At 48.7% G+C, this 16,304-nt stretch overlaps 1 protein-coding gene across 1 annotated transcript in view; it reads right to left on the reverse strand.

The window, feature by feature from the left end:
• The window catches only part of FLI1 (Fli-1 proto-oncogene, ETS transcription factor), a 114,282-nt gene extending 109,478 nt beyond the window's left edge, over positions 1-4,804 (reverse strand). The window contains exon 1 of the mRNA XM_080929672.1: positions 4,510-4,804. Within this exon, the coding sequence (XP_080785798.1) occupies positions 4,510-4,527 (18 nt within the window). The 5' untranslated portion in view covers positions 4,528-4,804. The remainder of the gene's footprint in view (positions 1-4,509) is intronic.
• Positions 4,805-16,304: the final 11,500 nt, after the last annotated feature.

Below are 16,304 nucleotides of genomic sequence, written 5' to 3' on the forward strand. Positions count from 1 at the left end.
CAGGCAAACAATTTTTAAAACCAATGTCAACTTATTGTTTAACCTCAAACTAAAGAAGACATTGAAATTTTAAATCTTATTTAACGGGGTTGTTACCAAAGACCTTCTTGCTTCACTGTTCAGAAAATAGATGTATTAAGTCTGTCCTAGTACATATGAGAGTGTTTTATTTAAAGAGGCAAAATCTCATTTTTTACCCATGCCTGCCATCAGTAAAAGGGCCTGATGACTACATAAATAATGGGATATTTTAGATAGACATTTTTGGTAACGGAAACTTTGTTTATGATGTATAGAGTCAAAGCAGATTTATTCTGGAGAATATTGGACTTTCCAAACATATTTAAAATTTTTGACTCTCTCTCTCTCTCTCTCTCTCTCTCTCTCTCTCTCTCTCTCTCTCTCTGTGTGTGTGTGTGTGTGTGTGTGTGTGTGTGTGTGTGTGTACAGATATAATTCAAGATAGTGGGAATTTGTCATTAAATTGCAGAAGTGTCAATAGTTTAAGGTGCCAGATATTTCATGATTTCTCGTTTAAAGCTCTCTTTCTGACAGTACTCTATAATTCTATAACTTTACATGATGTGACATCCTCATGTTAGAGTAGTAAAAATGCTACTCTGTTGCCTAAGACCACTGAATTCTCACTATTTTTCTTCTATGATTATGAACTTGGTATTTAGAATGCTGGACCTTGATTTTCTGGTAGATAAAACAAGAACACCAGGATAAATAGTCTCTATAGCTTTAAAAATGCACACCAATGGATTTCAATAGTATGAGAAGAAGGCTTTTAAGTGGCAACAGTTGACTTAGAAGTCGCCTCAGAGAGCAATCATGTGTTCATGGGGACAGACAAAATGACCATCTAGTTTGCCTGGTGTCCTTGTGAATTTAGGTGACAGACACCTTCTGGGATACAGAAGCCAGGTCTGCTCCTATTCTTTCTTGACTGCTTTTTCTCAGAGCTCCTTCCCAATTTCTCTGCCCCGAGAGCAGCAGTCACCTCTCCATCTGGCATGTGGCTCTTCTCTGGTTCATAGAAGGCAGCTTCCCTCTCTCCTCTACCATCCTTGGTGCTTGTTTAGAAGTGCTATCTCTACTCAGGTCCCTACACTCTTTATTGGTAGTGCCCTTCCTACCTGGTACAGCACCATCATGTGTGAGCGCTAATCACGTTAGTCTCTATGTGCACCCACCTCTAGATGCCTTTCAACTTCTGATTATCCTACACATACAAAACAGCCTTAGAACACCAGACGTACGCCACAAATGCATACATATGAAAGTCGTGAAATACGCACAATGTTAAGCTCAGACCTACATTCTATTATTAAGAGCAACAGATCTCTATAAGTACTAAGGCAAGATGAAGTTCAACGAACGAGCACCACATCTTATCTCTGTCTCACTTCGACTTATCTAAAGAAGCTGCTTTAGACCTACTTTGCAGATGAGAAAACCGAGAGCCAGGAGCCCCGAGCCTTGTAATGACCTGCACAGTAAGTAAGTAAGTAGTAGAAACGAGGGTAAAGCTAGGTTTTCTCCCAGACCTTCCTCTCTTTCCATATTTCCCAGGTTCACACATATGTCTAGCTCTTCTCTGGGTGATTCCCAGTCTTTGATGGAGCCCTTTAAACTGGTAGTTCTACAGATGGCATCAATCTGATCAAAGGAAACTTGCCTAGAACTAAGATGCAGTTTGAAACCAGGTCATTTCTTCAAGCAGCAAGAAGCATCACATGCTTTCCAACACTGATAATATCAGTGTGGGGAGGAGGGGTGAGGTAGGATGTTTTTTTAATATGGCAGGTTAACTCATCTATAGCTAAAGATGAACAACAGATCTTCTTGAAAAGTAGAGAACGTAATTTGGAAAGGCAGCATGATTGGAAATTTACAACTCCGTAGGGTTCTGTGAATGCTAAACAAAACAGGGGCTGTTGTACAGAAAGCCAGACTTCCCTGGCTTCCTGGACCACATACATCTTGGGTACCAAGACCTACAGGTATTTTCAAGTGTTGTGATTGGGAAAGATGCATGCAGGTGCCTAAAATCACATCAGAGAATCACTCTATGCTGATTTTTTTCCCCAGGCTGTTCAAACTGACAAGCTAAATACTCCAAGTCTGTGTCTACAGATTACATTTGATTTATAGTGCCCTCTGACCTTTGTCCATGTAGGTCAGGATAGTGGTTTAGTTTACAAGCAACTGGAAACACCAGTGTAAAGTAGTCCTGTAGGGTTTTTATGACGATTATGAAGGTCAAAGATGTTTTATAGCTGTAAATTCATATAGTAAGGTTGACCTTTCTTCCAAGTCAGTCTTTTAGTATCTACACAAGCATGGAATTGAACCATCATGTAAGTGGGGTCTAGGATCCCCCAAATCAGAAGGTCAGATACAAACAGGAACCTGTGGCTTCTACACAGCTGAAAGGCTAAAGGATACACTAATTACTCAATCCTCCAGAACCTTGGGGTTCAGAAGAGAGCTTGAAAAGTGATTGATAGACTTGGGGTTAAGTCTACCAGGTGAGAAACAAGGTGTTTCTTGGGAGGCTTTGGGGGGTGGGTGCTCCTGGGCTCCCATTATTCATCCTAAAAGAGCCCTGACTCCCATCTTTGGTATGAAGTTGCAACCTCCTGGTCTAAGGTTGCTTTTGATGCCTGTCATGCCCATCCTAATGTGCACAGTGTGGGGTTAACACATCCTGGGTACACAGACCACAGCTTCCTCCAGGGCTCAGGGCCTGTGCTTAGAGGTCTGAACACTGCACAGATATTGCTTCACTCCTTCTCAGAGTGTCCACATTAAGTAAGCCTCTGGAGCCACATTACCGCCCTTCTGGATTAGAGGGGAGGGTGTTTTGTTGGCAGGTGCTCTGAATGGAAGTGTGGAGATTTTAGAAGGATCATCTGGTTACTGAACCAGGGGATGTAGGCACTTGCAAGAACACACCAACAGGAAGCAGAGAAACAGGGCCCAGTGACCTCCACTATCAGTTCTCTAGAGCACACCTCTTGGGAACCCACTCAAGTCAAGTTTGATAAACCTGTGGCTACTTGATTATGTTAAAAACCCAATTACAATTGGTTATCTCATCTCTGTCTTCAAGTTCCTTCAGTTGGTGCCTTTTACCTAAGTCAGCATGTTTCAGGGAGGGAGGAAAGAAGGGAGGGAGGGAGGGAGGGAAGCAGAGAGAGAGAGAGAGAGAGAGAGAGAGAGAGAGAGAGAGAGAGAGAGAGAGAGAGAGACTCTTAGAAAATAAAAGCACTCTGACCCCACCCAGAAGATAAAAATCTGTTGAATTCTCTAAAGCCAACACCTTAACCTCCTCTTAGTCAAGCCGTGAGTAGGAAGTGGATTCCTCTGGGTTCTGGAGAATGGCTGCTCTGCCAGTCCTCACCTCACCAGCCTGATAGTTTTTCCAGACCAATTCCTGCTTGACGTGCAGCCTTGAAGCTAACGTCTGGTCTCATTCATTCTCCTAAGTCCTCTTAGGCTAGTCACGTTAGGGGGTGTCCCTCCTCTCTGCTCCCGGCCCTACTTCCCTCTCAGAAGGAGCACTCTGCCTTTCTGAAGCGTGACAGGGAACCCAGACGCACGGGTCTGCTGGGCTGCACTTTGCAACCTAGACCCAAGCTGGGCCGGCGCGGATGGGGGTTGGGGGTGGAATCCGCAAGCCCTAGGCCATGGGCTCAGAACCAGCCACCGCAGGCGGACGGCCGTGAAGGAGTTTAATCCTTATAGAGAGGACAGCTCCCGGATCCCTTGCTCTGAAGCTGGCGCACACACAGTGTGCGGGATCTAAGGCACAGAGGATCCGGAGAGCCAGGAGATTCCTAGCCCGAGGAATAGCGAGGCGGGCCCGTTAGCTCCGGGCTGCCGGCGTCCGCAGATCGCCGGGCAGCAGCAGAGAGAGGGGGAAGAGAAACCGGTCGAGCTGACATGTAAACAGGGACTTCCATCTGGACCCGCCGGCTCGGCCGGACTCTCAGACACCTTTCCTTGCAACCTCTCCCCTCCTGCAACTAAACCTCCAGCTCGCCCCGGGGATCGGGGAACCCTGGCTGGCGGCGAACGCTGCTCCTGCCCGCGCTGATCTCGGCCTCTGGCGTGAGGAAGCTGGCCGCCAGACCAGTGCCTGGCGCCGCGGCCAGGTCGTCTGGGTGCCGGGTGAGAACCGACCCGGCGATCTCCCGCCCTAGACTCTGGTCCGCGCCCCGAGTCCCCAGGTTTCAGCTGCCGGGGTCTCGCAGCCCCTCAGGCGGCGCAGTAGGAGCCCTCGGGATTCCAGTGTGGCGCAAGGAGTGAGGGGGTAGATCGCCCTGGGCGGGAAGGCTGGTCGGCCTCTTCGGAATGGGGGACTCGCCACCGGAGGAGACGGCGCGAAGCCGGGGCGCGGAAGGAAGGGAGATCGGCCACGTCTTCCGGGACCCCGGCGCCCAACCCTCCTGCTTCCCCGGTCGGCTCTCGCCCCGCGCCCACTGCCCCGCTGCTTACCTTAATAGTCCCGTCCATTTGGCCAAGTCTGCAGCCGAGCCCCCCAATATTCCACACATTGACCCGGTTACAGCCTGACCTCGTAGCCCCTTCAGATTAGCCCGGCGCGGCCTCTTTGGCGCCCTGGGCCCTCTCTGAGTGCCCCCTGCGAGCGCCCTGCCCTCGCTCCCCTGTGCACGTTTGTTGTTGTAGCGGATCGAAAAAGAGACAGTTAACCGGATGAAACTTTTTTTCAGCTAATTTTGGGAAGTGACTTCACTTTGCGATCGGAGAGGAAGTCCTATCTCTCTCTCTCTCTCTCTCTCTCTCTCTCTCTCTCTCTCTCTCTCTCTCTCTCTCCTCTCTTCTCTGCTCTCTCTTGTCTTCCCTCCCCCACACCCCCTTCTTCCTCTCCTCGCCCTGCTTTTCGCATCACTCGCTATATAAATATATGCGAGATGCCCAGATACATTCATGCACTGCGCACACAGGATACTTGCTCCTGAGAGATAAGAGCTGGCCAGGAACAATGACGGGGTCCACGCCCAGTATCCGCTGCCTGATTCCTGAAGTCTGCAACTCCCCCATCACCTTCCCCCCCTCCCCAAATCCAAAGCCAAACGCCTCTGGCCTCTTTCCTTTCCCTTGGGCCTTTGGCCGAAGGTGGCCCTCCTGACTCATTCACTTTCCGTTTCTTCCCACAGATACATTCATTAATGCGTTTTCCAGCCGGAGTCAAACTTTTTTGGGGATGGGAGGAAGAAGGCGGGAGAGTTTGCTAGGACAGGGGAGAACCTGGCGATGCCAACTGCCAGATGAGATTCGGAAGCAGATCAAGGCAAAACTACTATTTTTAAAAAGGAAGGAGGGAAGGAAGGAAGGAGGAACAGAGGAAGGAAGGAGAGGGAGGGAGCAAGGAAAGAAGAAAGAAAAGAAAGAAAGAAAGAAAGAAAGAAAGAAAGAAAGAAAGAAAGAAGAAAGGAAAGGAAGAAAAAACCTGAAGGGATTTTTATTTATTTACTTATTTATTTTTGCCTCCAAGAGCTAGTCTCCGGAGCGGCTCAACGCGAATTCTGGGTCCGGCGGACCTGATCTGTCAAGAAAGTGACTCGATACCTCAAGCATTGTTAGTAGAGAGGTGATCGTGCTTTGGCGCGCCTCGACTTCAGGCTCCAGCCAGCTAAGGAAGTAGACCAGCCGCAACCTAGGCCACTTATCCAAGCCTTCTTGGTTTAAATCCTCTCACCTTTCCGGACCTGACGGCCCAAGCCCTTCAATACCATCGCAGCCCGCAAGGAACTGACAGGGTGCGAGCCTGCCTTCCACACTATGCAGCAGGACCCGGGAATGCTTAAGCCTTGGCTCAGCAGAGACCCGACCTTGAATGAGAACGGAGGGTCTAAGGGTCCAAGCTAGGAATTGTCATTCTCACCCAGCGGCGTGGAACCCTAAACCGGCTCTTTACTGGCTCGGTCCCTCTGCTATCCCCCCTCCGCCTCCCCTGCTGGACCCTGGAGCACTTTAGTTAAGGCTTCTTTGGGGTACCGGCGCTCTCGGCCTGACTCCCGTCTCCCAGACTTCGAAAACAGGTTACCTTTTCCACGCTCTTCAGACCACGCTGTGGACTTTCTCACTTTTATTTAAGAGTCCTCCCGGGAAAAGAGGGGAAAAATCCAGAGCAGATCCGAATAAATTGGAAATCAAAAAAAAAAAAAAAAAAAAAAAAAAATTCAAAAGGGTGTCCGCGGCGGCAAAAAGGTGACTTATTAATTCTTTATTTCTTCAGGAGCAATTGCGCTCGCTCGCCTCCCTCCCTCCCCCTCCCCCTTTCCAAATTAGTCTCATCAATTCAGCTCCAATTTGGGGTTCGAATACAGACACGGGTCTGAACGTGACCAGACCTGGAGTGGCGGTGCAGCCTGCCAGCAATTGAGACTCGGTTTACTGTGGGGGGTGGGGTGGGGGCCGGGCCCACCCCCCTCCTCCTGTCTGCTTCTCAATCCAGGGGTCTGCTCCGGGGCTCCCCTGGGACCGCCACATCTGGTTACCGCTAGCGGGGTCAGTCCCCCCCCCCTTGCCTGGGGCCACCAGTTCTGGAGTTCAATTAAAAGAAATCAGGCTTAACCCTTTCCTGCCCGCGGCCGGGCTGCCTGCCCTCTCGCTCTTCTCTTCAGCATTTCCACATACTTTCCAGAGAGGAAAGAGGTTAAAGGGAAAGGAAGAATGAATTACATCCTTTCAAACCCCAAATTGTTTCCTTTTCAGCCCAGACTCTACAGACATTCAAACGACAACGTAGCTTTCAGGAGGGTGCACGCACCCAAGCTATGCTATGCTTCTCTCTGCCCGAAAGGAATGTTTATTTCTCATGCAAAGAGGGTCTTCTTCCAGGCACTGGACAGTTACAAAAGCCACAAATAGCCAATACAAATATAATCACTACCCGCCCCCCGAAAGTGCCAAGTAGCAGACAATCACTGGGTTTTGCTTTTCAGTAGATCTGATAAATGACAGTCATCTTCGTTGCCGATTAACATTCACTAGAATAATTCACTGGAATAACCCCCAACTTCACTGAGCCCGGTTTCTTATCTTGACTCCCCATCTCAGCTAGGGAATATTTTTTGTCAGGGCCTGAAAAGCTGACATTGAAGTAATTGCCCAATTTTGGGGTTGGGGGATGCTGTCATGGGCACCCCTTGGGCATGAAGGGCTCAGGCATCATGGCAGTCTATTGGCATTTACCACCAACCCCTCTATGAGAACCTGCCCTCCAGTCACAGGGTTCTCCGCCCAGAAGAAGGCACTGTCCCCCGGTTTTGAACAGATCTGGGATAGAATGTCAGATTCCTTCCACCCCGTGTTATTGCTCCTCCGGTGGGCGAGCTTGCCCACTTATGTAACTCTAGGTATGGTACTCCACTCAAGCCTCCTGGCTCTTTTTTAAATCCCGAAGGGGGGGAAAGCCCTAACCAAACACAACAGTAAACAAGTCTGCCCTGTTTAATGTGGTTACCACCAGACATCTGGAAAGATGGTTTGATCCTGGCAGCTCACATTGTTTTCATGAGCAGCCAAAGAGAATATTTTGAATGTTTGCATTGAGACAAATTGATAGAGAGCCTGCGGTGAGGCCTGCTGCAAATGAAAACTGTCTTGTGCCGAGAGAGGGCAGTTCCCTCCCCTCCTCTCACTTCTCATTCCCCTTCCCTTTCCTACCCCCACCCCTTTCTGGCTCTCTCTGGCTCTTCTCTCCCCGGTCTACCAGTCCAGCCCAGGAATGGCAGCCCCTGCCCACACAGCGGTGCACGCCCTCTTTCTTGGCTGCTCTAAGGACTGTGGGCTTCACTCCCCCCCCCCCACACACACACACACTGGGCCGGACTAGGGGCTAGGAGTTGGTACGCGCACCTTCCCTGCAGTTTCACCAACCCATTCTTAATTTTCAAGTCAGGGGAAGCTCATAGCCAAAGAAGACAGGCTAAATATTTTTTTTTGAAGGCACAAACTGGAAAAAAAATTATTCCAAAAACAAAGCATCCTGGCGCACATTTCCAAGTTGTATAGAAGACACATACCCGTAGGTGAATAGTTAGGAAGCATTTGAATTTGGAGAGTTTTCATTAACACACTGATGAGAGGACTTGCTTTATATACACTTGACAATTTCAAAGATGCGGAAGTTCTGCTTCCCCAGGGAGGGAAACAGCCGACAAAACGTGTCTTGGCTCGCTCAATGTCAGCCCTTTTGACCCGGTCAAGACTTTCCAGCCACAAGCTTCCCGGGTTCCTTTGGTCCTCGCCTGGGACGGGAGTGGGAGGACAAGACAATTGGAGCCCGATCCCTGGGGTGCCTCCGGTCTCCTTGACATCTGGGTCACTTGAAGTCCCTAAAGGTGCCAGGTCTGGCAAAGCGTCTCTGGCAGAGCCTTCCCCTTGCGTTCTCTTCTCCCACCGATTCAGAGGGTATCTAGCTGGCAAAGCAGGGGGGAAGAGGTGGAGGAAGGGTGGGGGAAGGGGTTGGCAGGCGAACGCCAAAACTCCAGACTGCACAACTGCAGCTTCAAGTGTCTGGCCTCTCGCTCGAGGCCATAATTAATTTGAGATTTATTTTTATTGGAGAACTCGAGTCTCGTCTGACCTTAGTCAAACAAGGCAGCTTGAGCCGCCCCTGGATGCGCTTGAATGCTGGGGAATATTTCTGCAGGAAGGCTCTGCAGGAGCGCCTGCTTTGAATTTCTTTCTCAGACTTCATCCACTCACAGACTGAAGGAAGATTTAGAGCCTCTGTTCGCCCTGCCCGCTCCCCACGCTAGTTCTTGCCTTAGCACCGGCCCTGTTCAAAACGCGACGTGGGAGGCCGCAGCGCCCGCAGAGCCGCGCGGGGGGCCAGGCCAGGAGGGTCTCAGAGACCCGAGCCCCAGACAATTGGAAGCCGAACCCCCAGACCACTCGGCGTCGTCCAGAAAACCCCAAGGGAGTCGGAGGCTGACCAGAGAGTGCAGGCTGACAGGAGGTGGAGATCAGCTCCGTGTCGCGACCCTCATACAGTGGCGGCGCCATGACGGGGACTATGGAGGTCCCGTGTGGGTTCAGCTTCTGGATTCTCAGCCAACCGGACCTTCCAGCAGCCCCATACACTGTCCTCTCCAAATATGGACCGCTGTCTTTGAAGCGCAGCTTCAGGACCTACAACGCCAAAATCTTAGGTGCAGGTTGAGAACCCAGAAGCCTCCCTTTGTCTGAATCAAGGAAGGAGAATGTCTCCCCCAAAAGTAGCATGGGTAGAATCCTCAGGCTGGTAGATGGGAAAGCAAAAAGAGGAGAACTCTGTCAGGCTTGTGCAGGTTTATGTGTGTGTTCCTCCAGTACCGTGCTATTACTGGGCAGGGTTATTGGACTGGCCCTTCTGGTCGTCTCTATCCACCTTCTATGTCACATACCATGTGTGAAAGTTTGGGCTGGACCACTGGACTCAACCTCTCCGGGTCCCTCTCTGCAGGATGAGTACAGAACAGGGAGGGATGCATCTCAAAGGGCTATGGTGAACATGAACCTTAGGATTTCTCCGGCAGTCAGTATACTCTCCTTAGTGCCTGTGTCTTGAACTTGTCCCCTCCCAAACTCTGTCACACGTTAATCTTTCAGTGCAAAACAGACTGTCATTATTACTAGTAGTGTGCAAACACAATGCTCAGAGCAGAGCCAGGCAAGGAGGAGGAAATTGTCAAGGGCCATAGCTAGGCATCTAGGGCTGTGTACAGGCATTTTGAAGAGTCCCTTCGGTTCCTCTGCCTTGTTCTCTAATTCCTCCTATTCCCACCCTTGAAAGGATTCTCCTGTGGGACCAGCTCTGAGCCCCTAGTCTGTAGTAAGTGGCATCTGGCATCCAGAGACTGGGTGGAGAGGCCCCCTTGTTCCTTGGGGGCAGGGCTCAGCTCCTGGTTCCTGGGGCCAGGTCACCTGGGCTCCCCTTGTTTGTCAACAACCCTGAACTGGTGTAGACAGAGAACAGCAAGGGCTTGGCAGTTTGTGTCCCTCTGGCAAATGGTTGGTGAAGGAAGCCTGCAGAACAGACCAAAGCTTGTCCTGCCATGCAGAACTTTTCACCAACGTCAATGAACTCCTTTGTGCAACAATACAAACTTTGTGGCCGCTGAAAAAATCCATTTTCCCCCTTGAAAAGAGCTCCTGCAGCAAGCGGCCTCTGTGGCGACCCACAGTTCTCAAGGGGCCTCTTTGCCCACCCCAGGCTGGTTTGCTACTCTGTCCTGGACCAGCTTGCTTTCTCTGTGACCCTTAACCCCGGGTCAGACCCTGGGTTTTCCCCTTGCCCTTTGGAGAGTTATTATCCTTGAGATTCTGGGACCTGCTGTGTGAGCTGGAAGAGGCTGCAGCCCAAGACAAGGCCATTTAGAACACTGCATATAAAGCTGGAAGAGCCCCTTTCTTGGCTTTTTTTTTTTTTTTTTTTTTTTTTGCTGGGCGAGGTGGGGGTAGGAGCCAAAACTCCCTAAAACTGGAGCCCTGGTTTACTGCTTTACTGCGGCACCCCTCGGGAGCCATCCATCCATCTCTGCAAGAGCAAATTATTGACATGGTTTTTCTAGTTTCTCCTCCACCTCCCCATCCTTGCTTGGTCACTCCTTCCTGAGCAATCCTCCTGGTCTCTTCCTGAAGTGAACACCACTGCTTCGGACAGCAGGCAGAAACAGAGAAGATGCTTTCCCGCTGCCAACGAGTTTCTGAGGTGTTAGACAAGTAATTAGTGCTTCTTAGACCTAAAAAACTAGTACTGAAGATGCTCTGGCAGATGGGGCAGTGCCCCTGCCTTTCCCTGGGTCTGGGTGTGGGGGCAGGGCACTTGGAGCAGGATTTCATGTTGAAGGAAGGAGCCCAGTTCTAAGGGTGGCACCTTTGCAATGGTGGCAATCTTTCCTCCTCCACTTGGTCCTTAGCTGTGCAAAGTGTGGCCCAGTTTCTACTCTGGGCAGGGCCATTCAGTGCACACTCTCCACCCCACCCGCCAGGGAATTTTCACTAAACGTGTAACCCAGATGTCCCAGTCTGGGTTTGTTTACATTCTTGGGAACGGTTGTGGAAAGGGGAAAACAACCCTTTAGATGAGCTGTCAAATACAGCAATCTGAGCTTTTGAGGGATAGGCCCTTTAGGTGGGTCTGAGGGCTTAGCAGGTCCATCCAGTAAAAGGAACAATTGTGCCCATGTCCTTGCATATAACCATACACATGTCCACGTGCACACAACCATGGCACGTCGTGCATGCAATATACACCCCATCTCCCCAAAGTGCAGCCCTGATGATGGAATAGCCAAGAATTCACTTTTTGTTTAAACCTTGATAAAGGAGGACCAGATCAAAAGTCTGGAGTAGAGGCGGGGGAGAGTTATGTGAAGATCATTGCCTGTTTAAAGATGCTGCCTAGTCTTACCTGGATGTTAAATGATGTGTCAGGGACTGTCTGAAATATCTTGTCCTAAAGGGGAAGGAGCCTGGAGCTCCAGAAGCAATCCTAGTAGGAAAAATACAAGTAACTCAAAAATGTATCAATGGTGAGGACAAGATCCCAAGATCCAAATAGAGAAGGCCATGGGAGGTAGAGGGCTCCTAGCCATCTGGTCTGTTGAGAAGCCTCTGGTGACGTTGCTTCTGCCTATAGAACTTCAGGTCAGGAGACAGCAAGGACTCAACCAACTCTTTTTCTTAGCACAAACCAGACACTCTAGGCTTCACAGGGGCTTGAGAGGTTTCACGCCTGGGGTTTTGAAGAGTACATCCTGGTTAGAGGACACAGAGGATCCTCGGGAAGGCGAGACCAGTGCTTTCAAGGTGACAGTTACCAGACAATAGATCATAAGAGAGATCATGGCTCCTGGGACAGAGATCTAAGTCAGGCTGGCCGCAGGCACTCTTTCCATCCAGTTGCTTTAGGGAAGAAGACTCAGGTTCTGAGGTCTGTGGAGGCCCCTTTCAGAGGAACTAACATCTCCCTCTTTAGAAAGAAAACAGGTCTGCAACAGAGCCCAGGAGGATGAACACAGGACACTCATTTTCAGGGGTACAGAAGGTGGTTTGTTAGATCAGAATACTTGGGCTGGAGAAGCAAAGCCTCCTAGGGTGTCAGGTGCCTCTGCCTATGAAGATCTAGCCTCTGCTTTAAGACTGGGCCTTGCTTCCTTCTCCCTCCTTTCCTTCTCTGAACAAGGCAATCCCCGCAGATTCTCCAGCAGCCAATGTGTTTCTGATAAAGTACTTTTCTCCCTACTAACAAATTCCAGCTTTTTTTGACTCCTGAAGCCACAACACAAGTACTCACTACTTCAGTGACTAGGTTCTTGTTCTCTGGCACATGTATTTCCTTTGCTGATTCAGACCTCAAAGCTCTTTTTTCACTCTCAGCATTTTCTCTGAACCCCAGTGCAGGAAGGAAGAGATCCCAGTACTTTACTATTATAACCAGTGTACCAGGGCAGTCAAGGGAGGGAGGAGCAGGGGAGATGGAGGGACAGAGGAATCTTCAAAGAGGCAGGAGCCAGTAGATGCTAGGGGACACTTACCTTCCTTACCAGCTAAGCTGGGGAACTCTAAGATGTTCTGGCTAGAGACAAAATGGTATTCTACAGCACAGCTCTGGGGACAATGAGGAATTAAACCCAGTGGCCTCATGCAGTTAAAAATGATCCTCCTTTGCTGAAAGCTCAGATGCAGCCTCAGCTCAGGCACACTCCGAACCTCTGCTGGAGCCACCAGAATTTACACAGCATGGCCAGCTCCGTGCATCTGCTACCTCTTCCTCCTCTGGCTTTCCCCTCCTGTAATTTGATTTCCGGTTTCTTATCAATATTTCAACTGCTGTCTGACGAATCGTTCTAAAAGGACAGCCAATCATCCATGCCCAGCTGCCTTTCCAGAAACCTGCCGACGTTACCAGGAAATCTCTAGGAATACTTAGAAACTGCACAGCATCGCACAGAGACACACAGCGAGGGAGTCCAGGCTGAACACTTCTGGGAAAGTTTGAGTGTGTTGCTGTCTAAATTGTGACCCTCCAGACTTGGCTTTCTGGTAGTACACACTCATTACCATTCAGGCTCCTGTTTTCCTACTTACCGCTTATCTGATTCCCACAGAAATACACTTTCTGACTACCTTCATTTTTAGAGCTCAGTAAAATACAGTTATCACAGAGATACCTCTGTGTTGGGTTTTGATTTTTTCCCCCAGGAACTCAGGCTTCAAAAAGCACTCACTAACAAGCTGTTTTGGCCTCAACTACTATTTTCTTGGGGTTGAAAATGTTACTTATTTCTCTTCTTTCCCCCTTGTGGAAGGGACATGGTTGAGGCTCAGGTTTCAGAGACCCTGGTCTGATCAGATAGATGCCTTCCCCCTGCCCCCAACAGGCCATTCTCCAAGGCTGCCTGGTAAAACTGCCCAGTTGCCTTTGTATAATTGGGGTGGGCAGATTTCATATCTTTAAACTCCCCTTCAAGAGTCTTCAAGAGGAATTGCTCACCTGCCCTGCCGGATAGCTCTTGGGGACCAGAGTCCCGAGTCTTAGATTTTCACTTAGGCAAAGGCAGAGGCAACAGAGAGCAGAGATGGAGGCATAGCAATTTGTAAAAATAACAGCGGGCACACACACTTTTTTTGTTTGCCTAGAGTGCCCATTCTTCCTTCAGGAGTTCTGGATGCTTTGGTTCTGAAACTTTCACAAAGTTAGCTTAGTGTCTTTTCTCTGCACTCCCTGCTTCCCTACTGGCTCTGGGAATTTCTAACCAAAAGGCATGGAACAGAATTCCATTTCAGGAAAAAGCATATATTATCTCCCCAGATCTGCCCACGTGGGGGGCTTTGCTCAAGACTGGAGGGTTATTCATTATTTCCTTTTCAACAATATCCCGATTTTCTCTCCTGTCCCTCCCCCAAAGAGCCACATATTGAAACATTTTGCTCCTTAATAAGAGCAGACCCAAGAGCTAAAAGGTGAAAGGCCAGGCTGGGACCGGTGACTGGAGCTGCCCGGAATCCTTACCCACAACCACGTTGCCCCTCCTTATGCATTCCTGACTCTAGCTTAGGAAAACAAGACTGGGGAGGAAGGGAGGGGGCTAGAAGTCCAAAGACATGGTCCCTGGAAGTTTGCCTTTAGGATTCTTGAGGGGTTGTCTTCTTTTCTGATAGGGCAACATAGTATTTCAAATAATGGTCAATAAAAATTACTGTCTACATGTACATCCCATGTTTTTAAAGATAAGCTTTCTTTAGGAAACTAGAGATGTCTGAAGGGCTTCAGTATTCTAGAGGAAGCGAGGGCCAAACAGGTTGTTTAGTGCCTCATGCTCCTTGGTTTGTCTCTCCCTCTCTCCTCCTTCTATTTATTTATCTAAGGTTTTCTGGATTGATAGTAGGGACTGGACCTAGGGCTGGGCACGTGCTCTACAACAGAACTTTCTTTTCACTTTTAAGTTTGAGACAGGTTCTCATTAAGTTGTCCAGACCAGTCTTGAACTTGAGATCCTCCAGTGTAAGCCTCCCAAGATCACAGGTTTGTGTTACCGGGTCCTGCCTTTTTTTTAAATGGGGACTATTAAGAGATCATTTACTTTACTTCAGTGGTCCTCAACCTTCCTAATGCTGTGAGGTTTTTTTTTTTTTTTTTTTTTTTTAATGATGTTCTGACTCCAACCGTAAAATAGTTTTGATTTATTTCTATGATTTTGCTACCTTTATGAGTTGTAATGTAATACCTGCTATGTAGGATAGCTGATGTGTGCCCCCTGTGAAAGGGTTGTTTACCCCCACCCGAGGGATCTCAACTCACAGGTGGGACTGCTCTAAGCTCTTCCTTCTTTGTGTTTTCTGTATAGTTCTGAGACAGTACTCATTTGCAGAAATATCTCTTGGATGTTTTTCTCCTCATTCTCTCATGAGAATGAGCAGCCTGAAGACAGACCCAAAGCTAATTTTGTTCAAAGATGAATAGCTAGCATGTACACAAATAAAAGCAGGTATACAAAAAGGTAATAATTACTTTTAGCTCATTATCTTTCTCCTTACCAATAACTAAAGCAAAGAATGGGAAATGACCCAGAATGTCACATTTGTGCTGACAGCCAAGTTTTACCTGCGTGGTCCTCTTTCATAATCTGCTTTGCAGCAAGAGTGCCTGGTATCAATGGTCACTTGCTTTGTTGACATACAGGTGGCTTAACCAGAGACCTGCAATGGTCCCATATCTAAGGTGATGGAGGTGCTACTGTTCTAGGCTCTGAAACAAAGCCTTGATGTTAATAATTTAGTTCCAACTCAGCCTGTCACTTGCTCAAATGGATATTCGGTCACAGGGATAGCAAGAAGAACAACGAAAATCTGTGGTCTAAGAGAAAGTATGAGCAGACAATGAACAGCGTGCTTAATAGAGCTCCCTTCAGATAGGTTTTCCTATGTGCTCATGCACCAGAATCCTGATGTGCATGCGATGAGTGTGTGTGCCTGTGTGTGTGTGTGTGTGTGTGTGTGTATGTGTGTGTGTGTGTGTGTGTGTGCCTGCGCCTGTATACAAATCTGTACAGATTTGTAGTAGCTTCCAGAGGCTGGAGGAAGTGGGAAGGGTGGAGAGGAAGGACTCACTAAAGGCAGCTGGTACCTCTAGTGCCTTCTAAAGAAGAGTGTGGAGTTGTCACTGGCCACTCGGCTTCTGCCAAGCTGTTTCCCTGGCCCACAGACTTTCTACCCAGAGTCTAGAAAGCAATGCTGATGTGGAGGTCAGGAGAGCAAGGAAGAGCTGAGGGTTGGCAGTTAGGGGAAAGAAGAAGAGATGTGGGCGGGACACTGTGGTACATCCAGCGTTCTGTGGTTCTGAGCAGGGCAACTAAGACTCAGGTTCCTTACATGGCAAGTGATGCTGATGCTGATTCGATTAGATGATCATGAATGTGGTAGAATCTGAATGCATTTTATTCTCTGTGAGAGTGTTTATCCTGGAGCAGGTAAGCATGGATGACCAGCAAAACCAACATTCTGAGGACTTAAGACACTTACATTCTAGTCTTGACTCTGCTCCTAATTCTGGTGTTCTTGACTAAGTTGTGCCACTTCAGAATTTATATAGTGATCCCTGAGGATATTTGAAGGATTCTAGAATGTGAAGGTCCTTAGTAGACAGGACTTTTAAAGAACTCACACAGCAAAAATTAAAGTCGTGCAGTTGGGCTTTAATCCAACATGGTAAGTCTTTGTAAGAAGAGGAAACTGGGGCCTGGAAAAGACCAAAAGCAGAGAAAAGACTCTGG

Source organism: Micromys minutus (genome assembly GCF_963924665.1).
Source record: "Micromys minutus genome assembly, chromosome: 16".
Taxonomy (NCBI): Eukaryota; Metazoa; Chordata; class Mammalia; order Rodentia; family Muridae; genus Micromys; species Micromys minutus.